At 47.6% G+C, this 15346-nt stretch overlaps 4 protein-coding genes across 5 annotated transcripts; 3 read left to right on the plus strand and 1 right to left on the minus strand.

Annotated features, from left to right (window-relative positions):
• LOC8065283 (polygalacturonase inhibitor) lies at positions 1684–4885 on the plus strand. The gene is made up of 2 exons (XM_002439053.2): positions 1684–2754; positions 4795–4885. Exon 1 carries the CDS (start codon positions 1712–1714, stop codon positions 2747–2749), a length of 1038 nt encoding a protein of 345 aa, XP_002439098.1. The 5' UTR covers positions 1684–1711; the 3' UTR covers positions 2750–2754; positions 4795–4885.
• Positions 4814–6057, plus strand: LOC8065284 (polygalacturonase inhibitor). The gene has a single exon (XM_002439054.2). It carries the CDS (start codon positions 4962–4964, stop codon positions 5985–5987), a length of 1026 nt encoding a protein of 341 aa, XP_002439099.1. The 5' UTR covers positions 4814–4961; the 3' UTR covers positions 5988–6057.
• Positions 6149–8608, plus strand: LOC8065285 (serpin-ZXA). 2 transcript variants are annotated; one of them, XM_021446731.1, is made up of 3 exons: positions 6149–6871; positions 7681–8170; positions 8271–8453. In XM_021446731.1, exons 1-3 carry the CDS (start codon positions 6455–6457, stop codon positions 8324–8326), a joined length of 963 nt encoding a protein of 320 aa, XP_021302406.1. In that variant the 5' UTR covers positions 6149–6454; the 3' UTR covers positions 8327–8453. The 2 variants fall into 2 exon arrangements, with proteins under 2 accessions (XP_021302406.1, XP_002439100.1); XM_002439055.2 differs by having other exon boundaries at positions 7681–8608.
• On the minus strand, positions 11482–14489 carry LOC8065286 (E3 ubiquitin-protein ligase CHIP). The gene is made up of 8 exons (XM_002440359.2): positions 14276–14489; positions 13886–13953; positions 13727–13790; positions 13496–13567; positions 12565–12698; positions 12273–12423; positions 12067–12177; positions 11482–11963 (listed from the first exon to the last, which is right to left on the minus strand). Exons 1-8 carry the CDS (start codon positions 14384–14386, stop codon positions 11838–11840), a joined length of 837 nt encoding a protein of 278 aa, XP_002440404.1. The 5' UTR covers positions 14387–14489; the 3' UTR covers positions 11482–11837.

Consider the following 15346-nt stretch of genomic DNA (forward strand, 5'->3'; position numbering starts at 1 on the left):
CCCCCACCCCCCCTCCTTTTTTGCATCTACAACCCCCTTTGCATTGTTTGGAAAGAACTGTATTCTTGTCTTGTGTCGAATCGGCTTTTGTTCGTGCTGAATTAGCACCTTCTTGTCTTGCAAATCCATAATGTTTTTTTGGGAAAGTCTGCTTGCCAATTTGCATGTCAACAACATGAGAGTGAGTCATGTGGTGCCTGAGCCCCGAGCCAAGAGTGGAGGAGCCCAAGGGCAGACACGGCAAGATTTATGCCGGCCCAATTTTGATCTACCATATATGAACGGGCTGTCGTCCATTTGACCACTTTTTTGTTTGCTCGTATAGATAGCAGTATAGATGGCCAACCGCCGCTCAACACGGCACGGCACGGCCGGCACGGGCACTATGCGGCACGGCGACCCATCGTGCCGTGCCTAATAATGCCAGTGTGCCGAAGTGGCAGCCCATGCACGGTCCTATCAGGGCCGGAGCGTGCCGTGCCATCAGGCACTAAGCCATCTTCAGCCATGTTGTCGTCGTCAGAGTTTCCTTGGAGGTCGCAGATCCTCTCCATCTCTTCTTCCATGGCCGTGGCACTAGCCTCCGCCGTGTCTTCGAAGACAGAGGGCGGAGGCCGGGGCAACACCCTCGCTTCAGCTTGACCTAGCCTCAATCGGCTTCCAAAAGAAGAGCAACATCAACAAAGAACTAGATATTGAAGAAGATGAGTCAACAACAGAGAAAATTGGAGCTAGGGTTTCGTACCTAGACAGCGCCGGTGACGTAGACGGAGCTATGGCCAGCACCACCAGATCAGCAGATCTGAAAAAAATGGCGACAGCGAGTCAGAGAAGAAGAAGAAGAGCTTACAGAAGAAGAGTCATGGCTGACGGCAAGTTAAGTTTCTAACCTTGTTCATCGAAGCTCCTGAGCATCTGGTGGATGAGAAGAAAAGGTGGGGCCAGCGGCAAGCCGCCGTCGCCCGCCCCCGTTGGAGGCGTCGTCGCCCTTCGCCACCATCGTCGGAGCAGGAGGCAGAGAGGAGAGGAGTGAGCGGCTGCGGCTTGGGCGCTGAGCGAAGCGGCTGCAGGAGCAGGGGGAAATAATTTAGGGTTCAAGGTCGGGGGGGGGGGGGGGATGCCGGCGGGCTTATATACAGCAAGATACAACGGTTATATCCAATGGCTCTTATCACCCCGAACCCTAGATCGGACGACTGCCATCCCCATGTAGATAGCGGGCCAGGCCGTTTTGCCGTGCCGTGCCCGTGCTGGCACTTGGACCGGAATGGCAGTCTAGGCACGAGCACTGTGGCGGGCCGTGCTTTTTTAGGTCGTGCTCAGACCGACCCACCGTGCTCGGCCTAGTTGGAAATCTAAGATAGCAACTAGATAATCCATCTCCACTCCAGAGACAGTGGTCAGCACAAGCATGCATGCTGCTCCTAGCTAGTCCTATCAAGTCAGACCCAGGTCGCTTCCATGACCAGGACAGGAGTGGCATGTCCTGCCTGCTCCTGCTAAAGTGCCAAACGCGCCGGCGGCTATCTTCTTGTCGATGCTCATATCCATCAGTTTCACAGTTGGCACTTGCCAGCAAGTCGATCTCTGTACATTGCATTGCATTGCTTGGCAAAGCTAGCTAGCCCAACAACAGGTAATATATATACATGGTCCATAGCCAGCTGCAGGCTGCAGCGACCCCGTGGCTCGTGCGCGTCCAAGAACCAAGATGAAGACGACGGCGCCGATGCGCAAGTACTCCCTCGTCGTCGTCCTCCTCGCTGCAGCTGCGGCTTCGGCTTCGGCTTCGGCTGCCGCCGCCTCCTCAAGCAAGGCGGACCGCTGCCATTCCGACGACAAGAGAGCGCTGCTGGCTATCAAGGCGGCGCTCGGCAACCCGTATCACTTTGCGTCGTGGACACCCGACAACCCCTGCTGCGACTGGTACGACGTCGATTTCGACGCCACCAACGGCCGCGTCGTCGGCCTCTCCATCTTCCAGGACGCCAACCTCACGGGCACCATCCCCGACGCCATCGCCGGCCTCGTCCACCTCCGGAACCTCATGCTGCACCACCTCCCGGGCATCTCCGGCCCCATCCCGCCCGCCATCGCCACGCTCTCCAACCTCTCCACGCTCACCATCTCCTACACCGGCGTGTCCGGCCCCGTGCCATCGTTCCTGGGCAAGCTCACTGCGCTCACCTTGCTGGATCTGCCATTCAACTCCCTCACGGGCGCCATCCCGCCGTCGCTCGCCGCCCTCCCGTACCTCTCCGGGATCGACCTCAGCCGCAACCGCCTCACCGGCGCCATCCCTCCGCTGCTCCTCAGCAGGTCCCCCGACCAGGCCTACCTCGTGCTGTCGCACAACAACCTGTCCGGCGCCATCCCCGCCGAGTTCGCCGCCGTCAACTTCGCGCACCTCGACCTGTCGCGTAACGCACTCACGGGCGGCGACGCGTCGGGCCTGTTCGGCCGTGGAAAGGAGCTGCAGTACCTGGACCTGTCGCGCAACGCCCTGAGCTTCAATCTCTCCGGCGTGGAGCTGCCGGAGCAGCTCTACTTCGTGGACGTAAGCCACAACGCCATCTACGGCGGCATCCCGGCGCAGGTGGCGAACCTGACCAACCTGCACTTCTTCAACGTCAGCTACAACCGCCTCTGCGGCGGCGTGCCCACCGGCGGCAACATGGCGAGGTTGGATGCCTACAACTACCAGCACAACAAGTGCCTGTGTGGAACTCCGCTGCCGACATGCAAGTGATCTACGTATGTAACAATCAGTTCATCACAAGTGCCTCTACATCATTTTTAAATAAACCAAATTAAGGCCTTGTTTAGTTCCCAACAAAATCCAAAAAAAATTCAAGATTCCTCATCACATCGAATCTTGCGGCACATGCATGAAGTACTAAATATAAACGAAAACAAAAACTAATTACACAGTTTGTCTGTAAATCGCGTCACGAATCTTTTGACCCTAGTTAGTCTATGATTGGACAATATTTGCCACAAACAAACGAAAGTGCTATACAGTAGCGAAATCTAAAATTTTTTCACATTTAAACAAGGATAAATGATGGAGCCATGCAACCTTGACATGTAAGGGCAATATGCATGTTTTTGGAGCATGAGAAATTTCCCCTAGACAAACCACGGTTCTGATTTCAAAAAATTGAGAAACTGAGAATAGCACCGGAACCGGACTGTGGGTTCCAAAACATGTACAAGTGAATGTGTGATTATCATAACTTTGAGAGCAATTGATTCACAAGATGTAAAACACAAGAATGAATTCTATTTTCCAATATATAGGCTTTAATTTGGACAATATAATAAGTAGTCACTCCATCTAACATACACAAACGGCATAGTTATGACCAACGATCGCACCAAAGTAGCGACTGTAATCTTGATTAGAGAGGAATCAGGAAAAAATCACAGACGTGGTTCATAGCACTTAGACTGCATTTCTTTTTCTCGAACACAGGAGAACCGCAATTGCGCGTCATTTTATTAAGATAGAAATATACTGCCTCTACAATAACACAAAAAATCATTTAAATCCTGCCTAACTCCACCCAAAGATCATAGTGGTGCACTAGTATAGAGCTTAAAGTGAGGTCTTGGAAGGTCAACATCAGTGCCAACCTATAATGTGGGTTATTGATATTTGAGCTTAACAACAAAATCACTCTTCACAATAAGGCCTTGTTTAGCAGGGCTTTTTCAGCGGCTCTAGGAATGGTTTGGAGACGTTTTCTGTCAAACAAACAGTGGCGGAGCCACCGCCCGACCACCCCGGGCAGCCGGCCTGGCTCGCTGCCAAAGTTCAAAAGGAAAAATATCTTGCTGTCAAAGTAGAACTCTATAATTTTCTAGCTAAATATTTTTGCATAACAAGAACTGCCCGGCTCCAAAAAAATCTAGCTCCGCTAATGCAAACAAAGTATAATGAAATGGCTCTACAGATGAAGTCCCTAAAAACGTGCTCACAAAGAGTTTAGGATGGAAAGGAGCCAAAAATAATGCCTTTTTTAACATCACCTCATCCTAAATGGTGTTATGTAAAAGCATATTTTTTAAAAACTCTATATAGAGCTATTTTGACAAAGAATTTACTAAAATAGCTCTAGCACGTGTCCTTGGAGCTTAAGCAAAAAAAAGAAAAGAAAAGACGGCTTCACTAATGAAGTGAAGCCATGCCGAACAGAATCTAAATAATATTAAAAAAACTAGGTAGGCCATGGTTACCTTTTGTTTGCATGCCATTAGTTAAGATGTTCAATTTTTCCTCAATCAAAAAATTATACCTAGTACATGGATTATTTTTCCCTTGCTAGTATAGAACAAATTAGCAGTTCCAGTGAATCTGAATCCATTATATGTTATCATGTACTACTTTGCAAGCAAGAGATTATGACAGTACGTAGGTAAATCTATGCGGATGCGTTTTTTAAAACTATATTTGAGGTCAAAGTTTGGAATTTTGACCAGATCTTCTTAGACCTTGTTTAGTTTCGAAAACTTTTTGGTTTTCAAAACTGTAGCACTTTCGTTTTTATTTGACAAACATTGTTCAATCATAGACTTAAAAGATTCATCTGTGCAATTAGTTTTTATTTCATCTATATTTAGTGCTCTATGCATGTGCCGCAATATTCGATGTGACGAAGAATCTTGAAAATTTTTTAGTTTTAAGGTGAACTAAACAAGGCCTTATCCATCTAGTCAGAGCTTTGGTTGAGTAATTTGACCATCGTCCCCCTTGGTCGTCTTTCACTTGCACACCGCATATGCACCATGCAGGGCGGTGAGCGGGCAAACGCGGCGGCGCTGGTCCGTCGTCTTGGTGTCTGTCGGCGCTTATCATTCGGGCAGTCTGTTCAATTGGCACTGGCAGTGACAGACAACCACCAGTACTATATAGCTAGCTAGCTGCAGCGATACCCACAACACACCCACAAGAATCCAAGATGAAGATGATGCGCTCCTTCATCTTCGTCCTCCTGTTCCTCGCCGCTGCATCACCACCAGCTGGAGCATCCGCCGACTCCTCCAGCAAGCAGGACCGGTGCCACTCGGGCGACAAGGCGGCGCTGCTGGCCATCAAGGCGGCGCTCGGCAACCCATACCACTTCGCGTCGTGGACACCCGACAACCCCTGCTGCGACTGGTACGACGTCGACTGCGACGCCGCCACCGGCCGCGTCGTCGGCCTCGCCGTGTTCCAGGACGCCAACCTGACGGGCACCATCCCGGACGCCATCGCGGGGCTCGTCCACCTCCAGAACCTCATGCTGCACCACCTCCCGGGCATCTCTGGCCCCATCCCACAGGCCATCGCCAGGCTCTCCAACCTCTCCTTCCTCACCATCTCCTGGACGGGCGTCTCCGGCCCCGTGCCGTCGTTCCTGGGCTCGCTCACCAGGCTCAACCAGCTCGACCTCTCCTTCAACTCCCTCGCCGGCGCCGTCCCGGCCTCGCTCGCCGCGCTGCCCAGCCTCTACAGCATCGACATCAGCCGCAACCGCCTCACGGGCTCCCTGCCGCCGCCGCTCTTCAGCAAGCTTAAGGCGCAGGAGGCGTACCTCCGGCTGTCGCACAACAACCTCACCGGCACCGTCCCAGCCGAGTTCACGGCGGTGGCGTTCGCGCAGGTCGACCTGTCCCGGAACGCCTTCGCCGGCGACGCGTCCGGCCTGTTCGGCAGGGCGAAGCCGGTGCAGCAGATGGACCTGTCGCGCAACGCTTTCAGATTCAACCTGTCCACCGTGGAGCTGCCGGAGCAGCTCATCTCGCTGGACCTCAGCCACAACGCCATCTACGGCGGCATCCCGGCGCAGGTGGCGAACCTGACCAACCTGCAGTTCTTCAACGTCAGCTACAACCGCCTCTGCGGCGCGGTGCCCACCGGCGGCAACACGGCGAGCTTCGATGCCTCCAGCTACCAGCACAACAGGTGCTTGTGTGGGACTCCGCTTGCTGATCCCTGCAAGTGAACGTGTAACTCTTTTAATCAAACTATTATTATTCTAATAAAGGAATAAATCGATTTTTCTCTGTCTTTGCAAACATGCAAGCTTCTGCCTTTCTGGTAAACAAGAGTAAACCATGCATTTGTTTTTAATTCATTGTCAAGATCAATCATTCCAAATGCAAATAATAATAATAATAATCCCAGCACTGCTATGTTAAAAACAGAGTAAGTATCAGGAACTAACTTTGACCAACAGAAACAAGGGAAACATGTAGATATAACCACATGCAGTCGCATGATCTCAAAAAAAAAACATATATATAAGAATTATTACCAAACAAGGAAAGGAGTAGGAACTAAATGTGCATGTTTGCTCTAGTAGATTACCAAAACTGAAATTATTACCAAATAAACACCTCTTCTTGTACTGCTAATATATATAAGAATTGAATTGCTACTCCCCACCGGATCCGATCAGCGACAGCGACCATGGCCGGCACGCTCCTGTCCATCGCGCAGCAGACCCGCTTCGCGCTCTGCCTCGCCGCTGCCTTCTCCTCTCCCGCTCTCCCTGTCAGCAACAACACCAACGCCGTCTTCTCCCCGCTCTCGCTCCACGTCGCGCTCAGCCTCCTCGCCGCCGGCTCGGGCGGCGCCACGCGCGACCAGCTGCTCGCCGCACTCGCCGCCGGAGCCCATGGGCCGGACGCAGCAGATAGCCTGCACGCGCTCGCCGACCAGGTGGCGCGGAACGTCATGGCCGACGGGTCCGAGGCGGGCGGCCCACGGATCGCCTTCGCCGACGCCGTCTTGGCGGACGCGTCGTGGAAGCTGAACCCGGCCTTCCAGGAGCTCGCCGTGGGAAAGTACAAGGCCCACACCCACTCCGTCGACTTCCAGAAAAAGGTCTGTATCTGATCGATCCCCTTGAATTGCTTGCAAACATCTCAATCTAGCTAGCGAACTACTCGATTAATTGTTGTATACTCCAATTTGTTGTGGGGCGATACATCTCTCCAGCGCCAGTTGTGAGCTAGTGTTTCTTTGGAATTTATCCCTCCAGTGCACACCTTCTCTCGTCAAATTATGTTGGAAGCTGTTTGTTGCTATTCAATAACTTGCTTTGGAATTTGATATTTGGACTCGTTAGTAGTATTGATCTGTTAATCTTACTCAGTACAATGTACGGGTTCGAAATACCTTGTTACCGAGTTAGTGCCTTTTTATATAGGATTTAATTTGCAATCGTGTGCAACCTTCAGTTTTGTAGGATTAAGTGGTTCACATGGTGCTTCTGGGAGTCCGGTGATAATTTATAAATTCAGCTCTTTATTTGGATCATAGCAATACTTGTGGGTTCACATTATTAGAAATAATCTAGTATGGTTTTGCTGTGGACTGAATTACGAATACTATATACATCACCATTTAAATGGCATTCATGTGAACAGCCTCTAGTTGCATATAAATTCCTTCCCAAATGAGTCGAATGCCACACTAATGCTTGATGCCATTGTCACCATCTAAAAACTGTTTCATAAGTAGTAGTTTCCAGTACGTTTTAGGTTTGGTAGCAAATTAGCAGTTCTTTACACAATGTTATCCGTTCACTGCTCCAATCAATTTGGAAACCATGCGCATAGCTCTTCTGTTATTATATGACTTATTTGCATGGAGGGCTCATATATATATATATGTTGTTTTTTTTTTGTCAGGCTGCAGAAGTTGCTGCTCAAGTGAACACATGGGTAGAGGAAGTCACCTCAGGTACAATCAAAGAGCTTCTGCCACCGGGCTCTGTTGATGAATCCACTAGGCTGGTTCTTGGCAATGCACTCTATTTCAAAGGAGCTTGGACTAACAAGTTCGATGCATCTGAAACAAGAGACGGTGAGTTCCACCTTCTTAACGGGACTTCAGTTGGAGCACCTTTCATGTCCAGCAGAGACGACCAATATATGGCATCTTACGGCGACTTGAAGGTGCTCAGGCTTCCGTATGAGCAAGGTGGTGATAAGAGGCAGTTCTCCATGTACATACTTCTTCCAGAAGCACAGGATGGCCTCTGGAGCTTGGCTGAAAAGTTGAGTTCTGAACCTGAGTTCCTGGACAGGCATATCCCAACGAGGAAGATTCCAGTTGGGCAGATCAAAGTCCCCAAGTTCAAGATATCCTTTGGATTCGAAGCATCCGAGTTGCTCAAAGGTTTGGGGATCCAGCTGCCGTTTAGCTCAGAAGCAGATCTATCGGAGTTTTTTGATTCACCTGTGCCACTGGGATTATCTGTTTCGTCCATTCTTCACAGGTCATTTGTGGAAGTTAACGAGGAAGGAACCGAGGCTGCAGCAGCATCTGCTATAGTGACGAGGGGTACTTCACTTTTGAGAAGACACCCAGATGATTTCATCACGGATCACCCTTTCCTCTTCTTGATCCGAGAAGACACGACTGGTGTGGTGCTGTTCGTCGGCCATGTGGTCGATCCCCTACTCGCTTAATGTTGTAGGTCTGGTCTAAATCATATTGCTTTTTGTTATGTTGCAGAAACCTGTAAATCTTTAACTCTGTAGCAATTATATACAAAATACTGCTACTAAAAGAGGCCGACTGACTGCGACCTACATGAATGATTAATTGCTGCTATATCTATATGCAACAACAAATAAATACAAAGAAAGGCACTGCAATTTGGTTGAAATCTTTATCTTTAGAAATCATTGACAGTTCTCCATTACACACAAAAGCTGTTGGATATCCCACACACAATCATGACTCGCTGGATCAACGATGGCGCGGAAATACCGTGCCCCATGATTTCTAGTATGAGCACATCGGTGCCCCACGATTTCTAGTTAGCGCATGTGGGTGAATCTGAAGTAATATAACTCCTTATTAGGCAAACTTAATATCCCATACAGAAGCATAGTTTCCATATAAAAAAAATGTCAAGTTTGGTTGTCAACAGAGTGTTATAGAAAAACATTTTTTTCAAGTAGGTTTTTTTTTTGAAATTTAAACGGGGGGGAGAGATTCCCCACCTTCTTCATTCCAAACGAACCCACCCCCTAAAAAAGGGGAGGGTGAAAGCAGTTTAAGAGATACAAGTGTTTAGGTGATCACACCAAGCCCGGAGGCCGTTTTGAAGTGCTATGGGGAGGCGGCTACGCCATACAACAAGGTCGTCACAAACCTTAGCGAGAACAGACTGGTTACAAAAAGTCTCATTGCGAAAAACATGGCCATTACGGCCATCCCAAATCCTCCACAGGATGGTTAGATAGATGAAAGGCCACAAGGAGTCGTCTAGGCCAGCAGGAGTGTCGGCTCGCCAGCTCTCGTCGTCTGTAAGAGTTCCCACATGAGTCATACCAATCTTGGTCCAGATCAAGCGGCTCCCGCCACAGCCGAAGAAAACATGGTGCCGGTCCTCTGTAGTCTGGGAACATCTCTCACAGCGTTCGTTGTCGACAACGTTTTTGGCGTGCAGATTGTTTTTGGTGCTCAAACGATTTTTGAAGTACAACCAGGAAAAGACTTTCACCTTGTTGGGCAGTTTTGTACCCCAAATCCTTCTGCCATGCATATCCGTTGAGTCCCCGGAGTTATCAAGCGCAGCGTAAGCGTTTCTGGCCGTGTATGGACGTCCTGTTAGCTTCAAGACACGAACATCATCACCTTCTCCAAGGTGGACTTCCTGCAAAGTAGAGAGAAGGCTAGCGAGCTGTTGCCTCGCAGCGTTAGAAAGCCGTGGGCGCAAACGCAAATCAAAACCACTTCTAAAGACACGCTGCACCGAAATGTTAGGCATGACAGTGTGGGAAAACAAGGCATGATGGGTGGAGAAGAGGGGGCCATCGGGAAGCCAGTGATCGAACCAAAAGGAAGTGGCTGCACCGCTGTTGATGCGAACAACAGTGATGGAACGGTAAGTGTTTAGCTCATCGTTGACAATCCTCCACAGATAGCTGGTGGCACCGTTGGTAGGGGTATCGAAGGAAGCAGCATTGTTAAGAATCCAATCCTTCCAGCTAGTGTGCTCACCAGAGAAAAGCTTGTCGATAAACTTCATGAGCAGACATCTATTCTGGAGCTCAAGATCCTTAACCCCGAGCCCACCTTTGTTCTTGGGGGCTTGGACAGCATCCCAGGCGACGAGACACTTGGAGCCATGGCAGTTGTCCTCCCCCGTCAAGAAGAAAGCACGACGTCTCTTGTCTATAGCTTTGATGACCGTTTTTGGGATATTCAGAGCCGACATATAGTGAAGAGGAACGGCACTAAGGACAGAGGTGCAGAGGGTAAGCCTCCCTGCTCTATTAAGCAAAGAGGCGCGCCAGCCAGACAAGTACTTATCACAGGATGAGATAAGGGGGAGGCAATCAGAAACCGAGATTTTGTGGGGGGAGAGCGGCAGGCCAAGATAAGTTTGAGGAAAGGTGGAGAGGGAGGTGCCGAAAGCGGTGGCAAGGGCAGAAGCTTCATCAGCAGCAACCGCAATAGGCAGGAAGGTGGTTTTGTGGTAGTTGATGGCAAGGCCTGTTGCGAGCTCGAACATCTGGAGAATTTGTTTGGTTGCTGAAACAGCAGCAGGCGTGCAGCTCATGAAGATAAGAGTGTCGTCAGCGTACTGGAGGACAGCACAAGGATCGTTCGGGACAAGAGGGTGGCGGATAGGAGCAGCTAGGGGGTGATTGTGAAGAAGGCGGCCGAGGACGTCAGCAACTAAAATGAACAGATAGGGAGAAAGAGGGTCGCCTTGGCGGAGACCCCTACGACAGTTGATCCACTTGCCACTCACACCATTTAGGAGGACGGAGGTTTTTCCTGAGGTTAACATGTCATTGATCCAGCGACACCATTTTTCCGAGAACCCACGGTGTCTCATGATTTTGGTTAGGCTGTCCCAGGCTACACAATCAAAAGCCTTGTGGAAGTCCAGTTTAAGCACAAGGGTGGGGCGATCTCTCTTGTAGCAGCAGTTCAGTAGGTTCATCAAACATGGACATTAAGTTTCACAGCATTTGGACTGAGATAAGCTTAGATGAAGAGGGTTAAAATCCATAGTGATTCCCATGGTTGATAACCTTGTGGATCCATAAGTTGTTTCTCTGATGGACCATCTCATCATCTGCTGTCTTTTCCAGCGTCTGTCATTTGACATGATGATAGCCTCTTGGTCTTGGAAACATCTTACATTTGACATGTGGATCTGAATATGTCACTTCTGTTTGTTGCCAGAGATATTTTAGAATAAAATTGTTGCTAATGTAATATGGTAAATTTGAGATGAGAATGTATGCATTTCCAGAAGATGAAATCAAAAGTGCAGTATGGATGCTCGATCAGTGTTCATTGGAAATTTAAGTTTTATCTCTCCACTTAATATATATTAAGAGGATTGTGCACAGTTCAATACTATTTTATACCATATGGCTATGTATATAGCTGATGATTAATCTGTTTTGAGTGAGAGCGAGAGCCCTGATGTTTTTTTTTATAGAAAGACTGGCAAGAGATTTGGCGAAGTATTATTAGACGAGGGCAAGAGCCCTGATTTTGCGACATGATTTTTGCACCATATATACATATACACTGCTGCAATCACACACGCAGTGAACCAACCAAGCAGTTGGTAAGTCAACAACTTGTGCAAATCTCCATTCTAACCTCCAATGTTTTATGTACACTTGCTCCGTTACATCCATCCAATCAGTGTTTGCAATTACAAGTCAAGTTGCCCAATCAATACTAAGAATGATGAATCGAGCTATCTAATCAATCTCATTATCCCAATGCATCAGAAAATCAAACTCTAATAAAAGGCGACCCCCATTCATCAGCATCTGCAGTCAGCAAAGCACTCAGACATCCATCAGTTCAGCTTGTAAGCCCAGCTGTGCTCCTTCAGGTAGGCTTGCACTGCTTCCTTGATGGCTAGATTCGGAACCAGCTGATGCTCTTTCAAAGGATTTCGCGTCACCGGGTCAAAATTGCCAACCTGAAACAGCAAGGCAATGGTTAGGTTAGGCTAATGGTAACCACATCTGTCAGTGTGTCCATACAAAAAGTAAACAAGTTCACAAGTTAGCGAAAGGGCACACCTTGTGGAGATGTTCAACAAGTGTAGCCCTCTCATATGTTACACCACTGGGTGTGATCACTGGATCTCGGAAAATCTCGAAAGTTATCTGACAGCAAAGGTAATCGGGCACCTAGGGATTCAGCATGGCAGCAGCAGTTTCAGATAACAGTTATAGAAACCAAAGGGTTAACAAAAACAAAAGTTAATTCTGAGCATTGCTCATACATCCGCTGGTGTATCGGCAATTGTTGCTTGGCTGAAGACCTCCGATAGCAGTTTGATATGCTCTGAACACTCATTGCTTGACCCATTGGAGTCTTCCTCAAATGTACCAGTAAGAAAGTGATGCTCCTGCAGAGCACTTTCACAGGCTTCCCTGCATGTCCACAGGATACGCTTCTGTTAAGAGACTTTAACAACCAGAAACTTCAACTGATCAGCCATATCAAGACAAGAAGTTCTTGATCTAAAGCAAAATGATAGTGCTATGTTGTTTTAGGTTTAATATCTAACATACTTCAGACTTTGCATCCTCCATAGTCGTTCAGTGGAATGCTTCTCCCAATCTAAGTATTTTGCCTTCGCAAGGACCTGCCAAATTTCCTCGGCCATTACATCCGTTGAATTCGCGGACTTCAAGAGAATCAGAGCCTGTTTCCCATGATAAGACGAGCAAGAGCTTAGAAATAATGTGACAGGACAAGACATCAGTAGCCGGAGTCAAAACAAGGTACTAAACAAGGATGCCAATACATTATTGTAGTGTGTAGTGACCCAGCTAGCCACCCTTAGCAAAGTAAACAGGCATCCCAATAGCCTTTGCATGTCGCCAGTTACTAGTAGTATATAGGTTGTTATTACAATTCTTGACTCAGTGGCACTTCACAGTTCACAGGGAGAGGCGCCCAGGAATATACTAATTTTTACACATCTATTACATTACTGTGCTTCTACTTCTCAAAAGTAAAGTACCGACAAGGAACAATATATCCACCACAGAACAGAGGAAACATATATCAAGATAATGTTATGCGATTATTAATTATGGTTGAGTACTATCGACCACTGCTATTGAAAAGTTTGAGTAAATGGAACCCACAGCTTATCAGCCAAACGAACAAGGTAAGTACAACTTAGATGCATGAAACAACCACATGAAACAACCTAGAAACTTTCAAGTTAACTATTTATCGTAATTATTCCTTAGAGGTCAGCGCCATTTACTTTCTGCTACTATGGTAGTACATATTTGGATGTTTTATTAACCATAAATTGAAGTTAGTGCATCTTAAATATGGAAGTTTGTGCACCTAGTTGGCGTTTCAGGGGCAAGATATAATCATGACAAGACAGGCAAAAATGCCTCCATATGTGGTAAATCTAATTACTCCTACACAAGGAAACTCCTTGAGAATTCACATCATGCGTACAAGGGACAAATGAGGAACCTTTTCGAATTCCTTGATAGCAAGAGCAGACTCTTCCTTCTCGAGCAGTGCACACCCCAGCAGATAGTGCCCCTACATCACACAAAGAACAGAGCAATCACGTGGCGTCAATGGTGACTTTTGTGTCTTTATTATTGTGAAACGGTTAGTTAAAGATAGTGATTACATAATATAGAGGTGGTTGAAGTTGGCACATTAGTTTTGAGAAGAAAGAAGAAATAAAAATGTGACCTTGACCAAAGTGTGATCAAGCGCGAGAGCCTTCCTGCTGTCCTCTTCGACCTTGGCCCACTCCCTGTTCACAAGATTATTTCAGACGTTGGTTTCTTTCTTGCCAAAAAAAAAAAAAGGAGGTGAGGACAGAGGAGGTAGCGAAGAGGAGACACTCACTTGCGCTTGAAATGGCATAGGGCTCGATTCATCCAGTAGACGGCGACGTCGGGGCAGAGCGCAATTGCCTGGCGAGGAAACACAAATTAGGCAATCAAATTTTCGTCAAGAAACAACCAACCAAGGAGAAGAAGAAGATGTTTCGGAATCGCTCCCCGAAGCACAGAAACATGTGGGTTCGTGTAACACACGGCACGGAACCAAAGAGAATCATTGCAGGGGATCAGAGGACAGGAGGGCGCGTGAATCGCATCGTGGCGGAGCGCATTCAGAGATAGATAGGAAGGAATCTCCGAGCTCAGGCCACAGCCAGCTCGCGGGAGTGGATGGAGGGCACGCACGGGGGAATTTGGGGGAAGTCAGGGAGGAGGGCGCCGGGAGGTTTCTTGCCTCGGTGTAGCAGTCGATGGCGGCACCGAGGCGGGCCTTCTTGAAGCAGACGTTGCCCTCGATCCGGCGGAGCTCCGCCTGGTGAGCCACGCCGTCCCGGCCCGCCGCCATGGCTTTGGCTTCCCCTCCGGAGTCCGGACACAGACACACAGGCACAGCAGCAGGGACAGGGAGGGAAGAGAAGGGGAGCGACGCTGACGCCAAACGCAAGTACTGTACTGTACGTCTTCAAACAAGGAAAGATAATATGGTGTTGGTTGTTGAGTTCACAATCCATACTACTACCATAACGCTAATAACTAGTCAAACAATTTTAAATTTAACTCTAAAAAATAGTAAAATTTATAATACCAAATAAGTATTATTAAATTAATTGTAGAATAATTTTCAAAGTAAATCTGTTTGTTAAATTAAAAAAAAATAGTAAACCTATTTGGAGGCAAAAATATTGACATTGTTGTTTTCTATTACTAATTTAGTAAAATTTTAGTTCAAGTCTCGAATTAGATTCTTTTTGGACGATGATTGTGGACGTACGTTGCGGATTTAAGGATACGGCACCCATTATTGAATAGTTTTTCCGTAACCATGTACTTCTGTCCTCTGTAAAGAAGCTAGGGAGCTGATTTCTTTATGTTTTGATTCTGTACAAGTTTCTCATATTTTTAGATCATGTAATAAGAGTGCGCACAAACTCGCTCGCTTGAGTCTTGGTTGGAACCTAGATCAACTTCATGTTTGGTTTAATCCCCTCCCTAGTTTTGTATCTGAAATGTTCGCGATTGCGCTGAACCGAGTGTGCATGAATAAAGAGTCTTGGTGAGTTTATATATATATAAAAAGTAGTACTCCAATTCAATTCATAATTTCGTGTACAAAGAATCAAGGTCTTCATGAGTCATGGCAACACAAAACCAAACCAAATTAAACTATGTACGCCAAACGTGGTTAGACATTCAAACCTTTAGGATCTGTCTTCGCTCAAGAGCAAAATATTGCAGGTATGGTACTTGGTCATACCTGCTTGTGGAAAAAATGTGGCAGTTGACATCCACGTCGGCTACCAAAATG

Source organism: Sorghum bicolor, chromosome 9 (assembly GCF_000003195.3).
Source record: "Sorghum bicolor cultivar BTx623 chromosome 9, Sorghum_bicolor_NCBIv3, whole genome shotgun sequence".
Classification (NCBI taxonomy): Eukaryota; Viridiplantae; Streptophyta; class Magnoliopsida; order Poales; family Poaceae; genus Sorghum; species Sorghum bicolor.

Bases quoted from the DNA above. Each gene is read 5' to 3' on its own strand.
- LOC8065284 (XM_002439054.2), top strand. From the start codon at position 4,962: ATGAAGATGATGCGCTCCTTCATCTTCGTCCTCCTGTTCCTCGCCGCT.
- LOC8065285 (XM_002439055.2), top strand. From the start codon at position 6,455: ATGGCCGGCACGCTCCTGTCCATCGCGCAGCAGACCCGCTTCGCGCTC. The intron at 6,872-7,680 runs GTCTGTATCTGA...TTTTTTTGTCAG, and splicing joins CCGTCGACTTCCAGAAAAAG to GCTGCAGAAGTTGCTGCTCA.
- LOC8065283 (XM_002439053.2), top strand. From the start codon at position 1,712: ATGAAGACGACGGCGCCGATGCGCAAGTACTCCCTCGTCGTCGTCCTC.
- LOC8065286 (XM_002440359.2), bottom strand. From the start codon at position 14,386: ATGGCGGCGGGCCGGGACGGCGTGGCTCACCAGGCGGAGCTCCGCCGG. The intron at 13,568-13,726 runs GTCACATTTTTA...TGTGTGATGTAG, and splicing joins TTGATCACACTTTGGTCAAG to GGGCACTATCTGCTGGGGTG. The intron at 11,964-12,066 runs GTGTGCCCTTTC...TTGCTGTTTCAG, and splicing joins TTGTTGAACATCTCCACAAG to GTTGGCAATTTTGACCCGGT.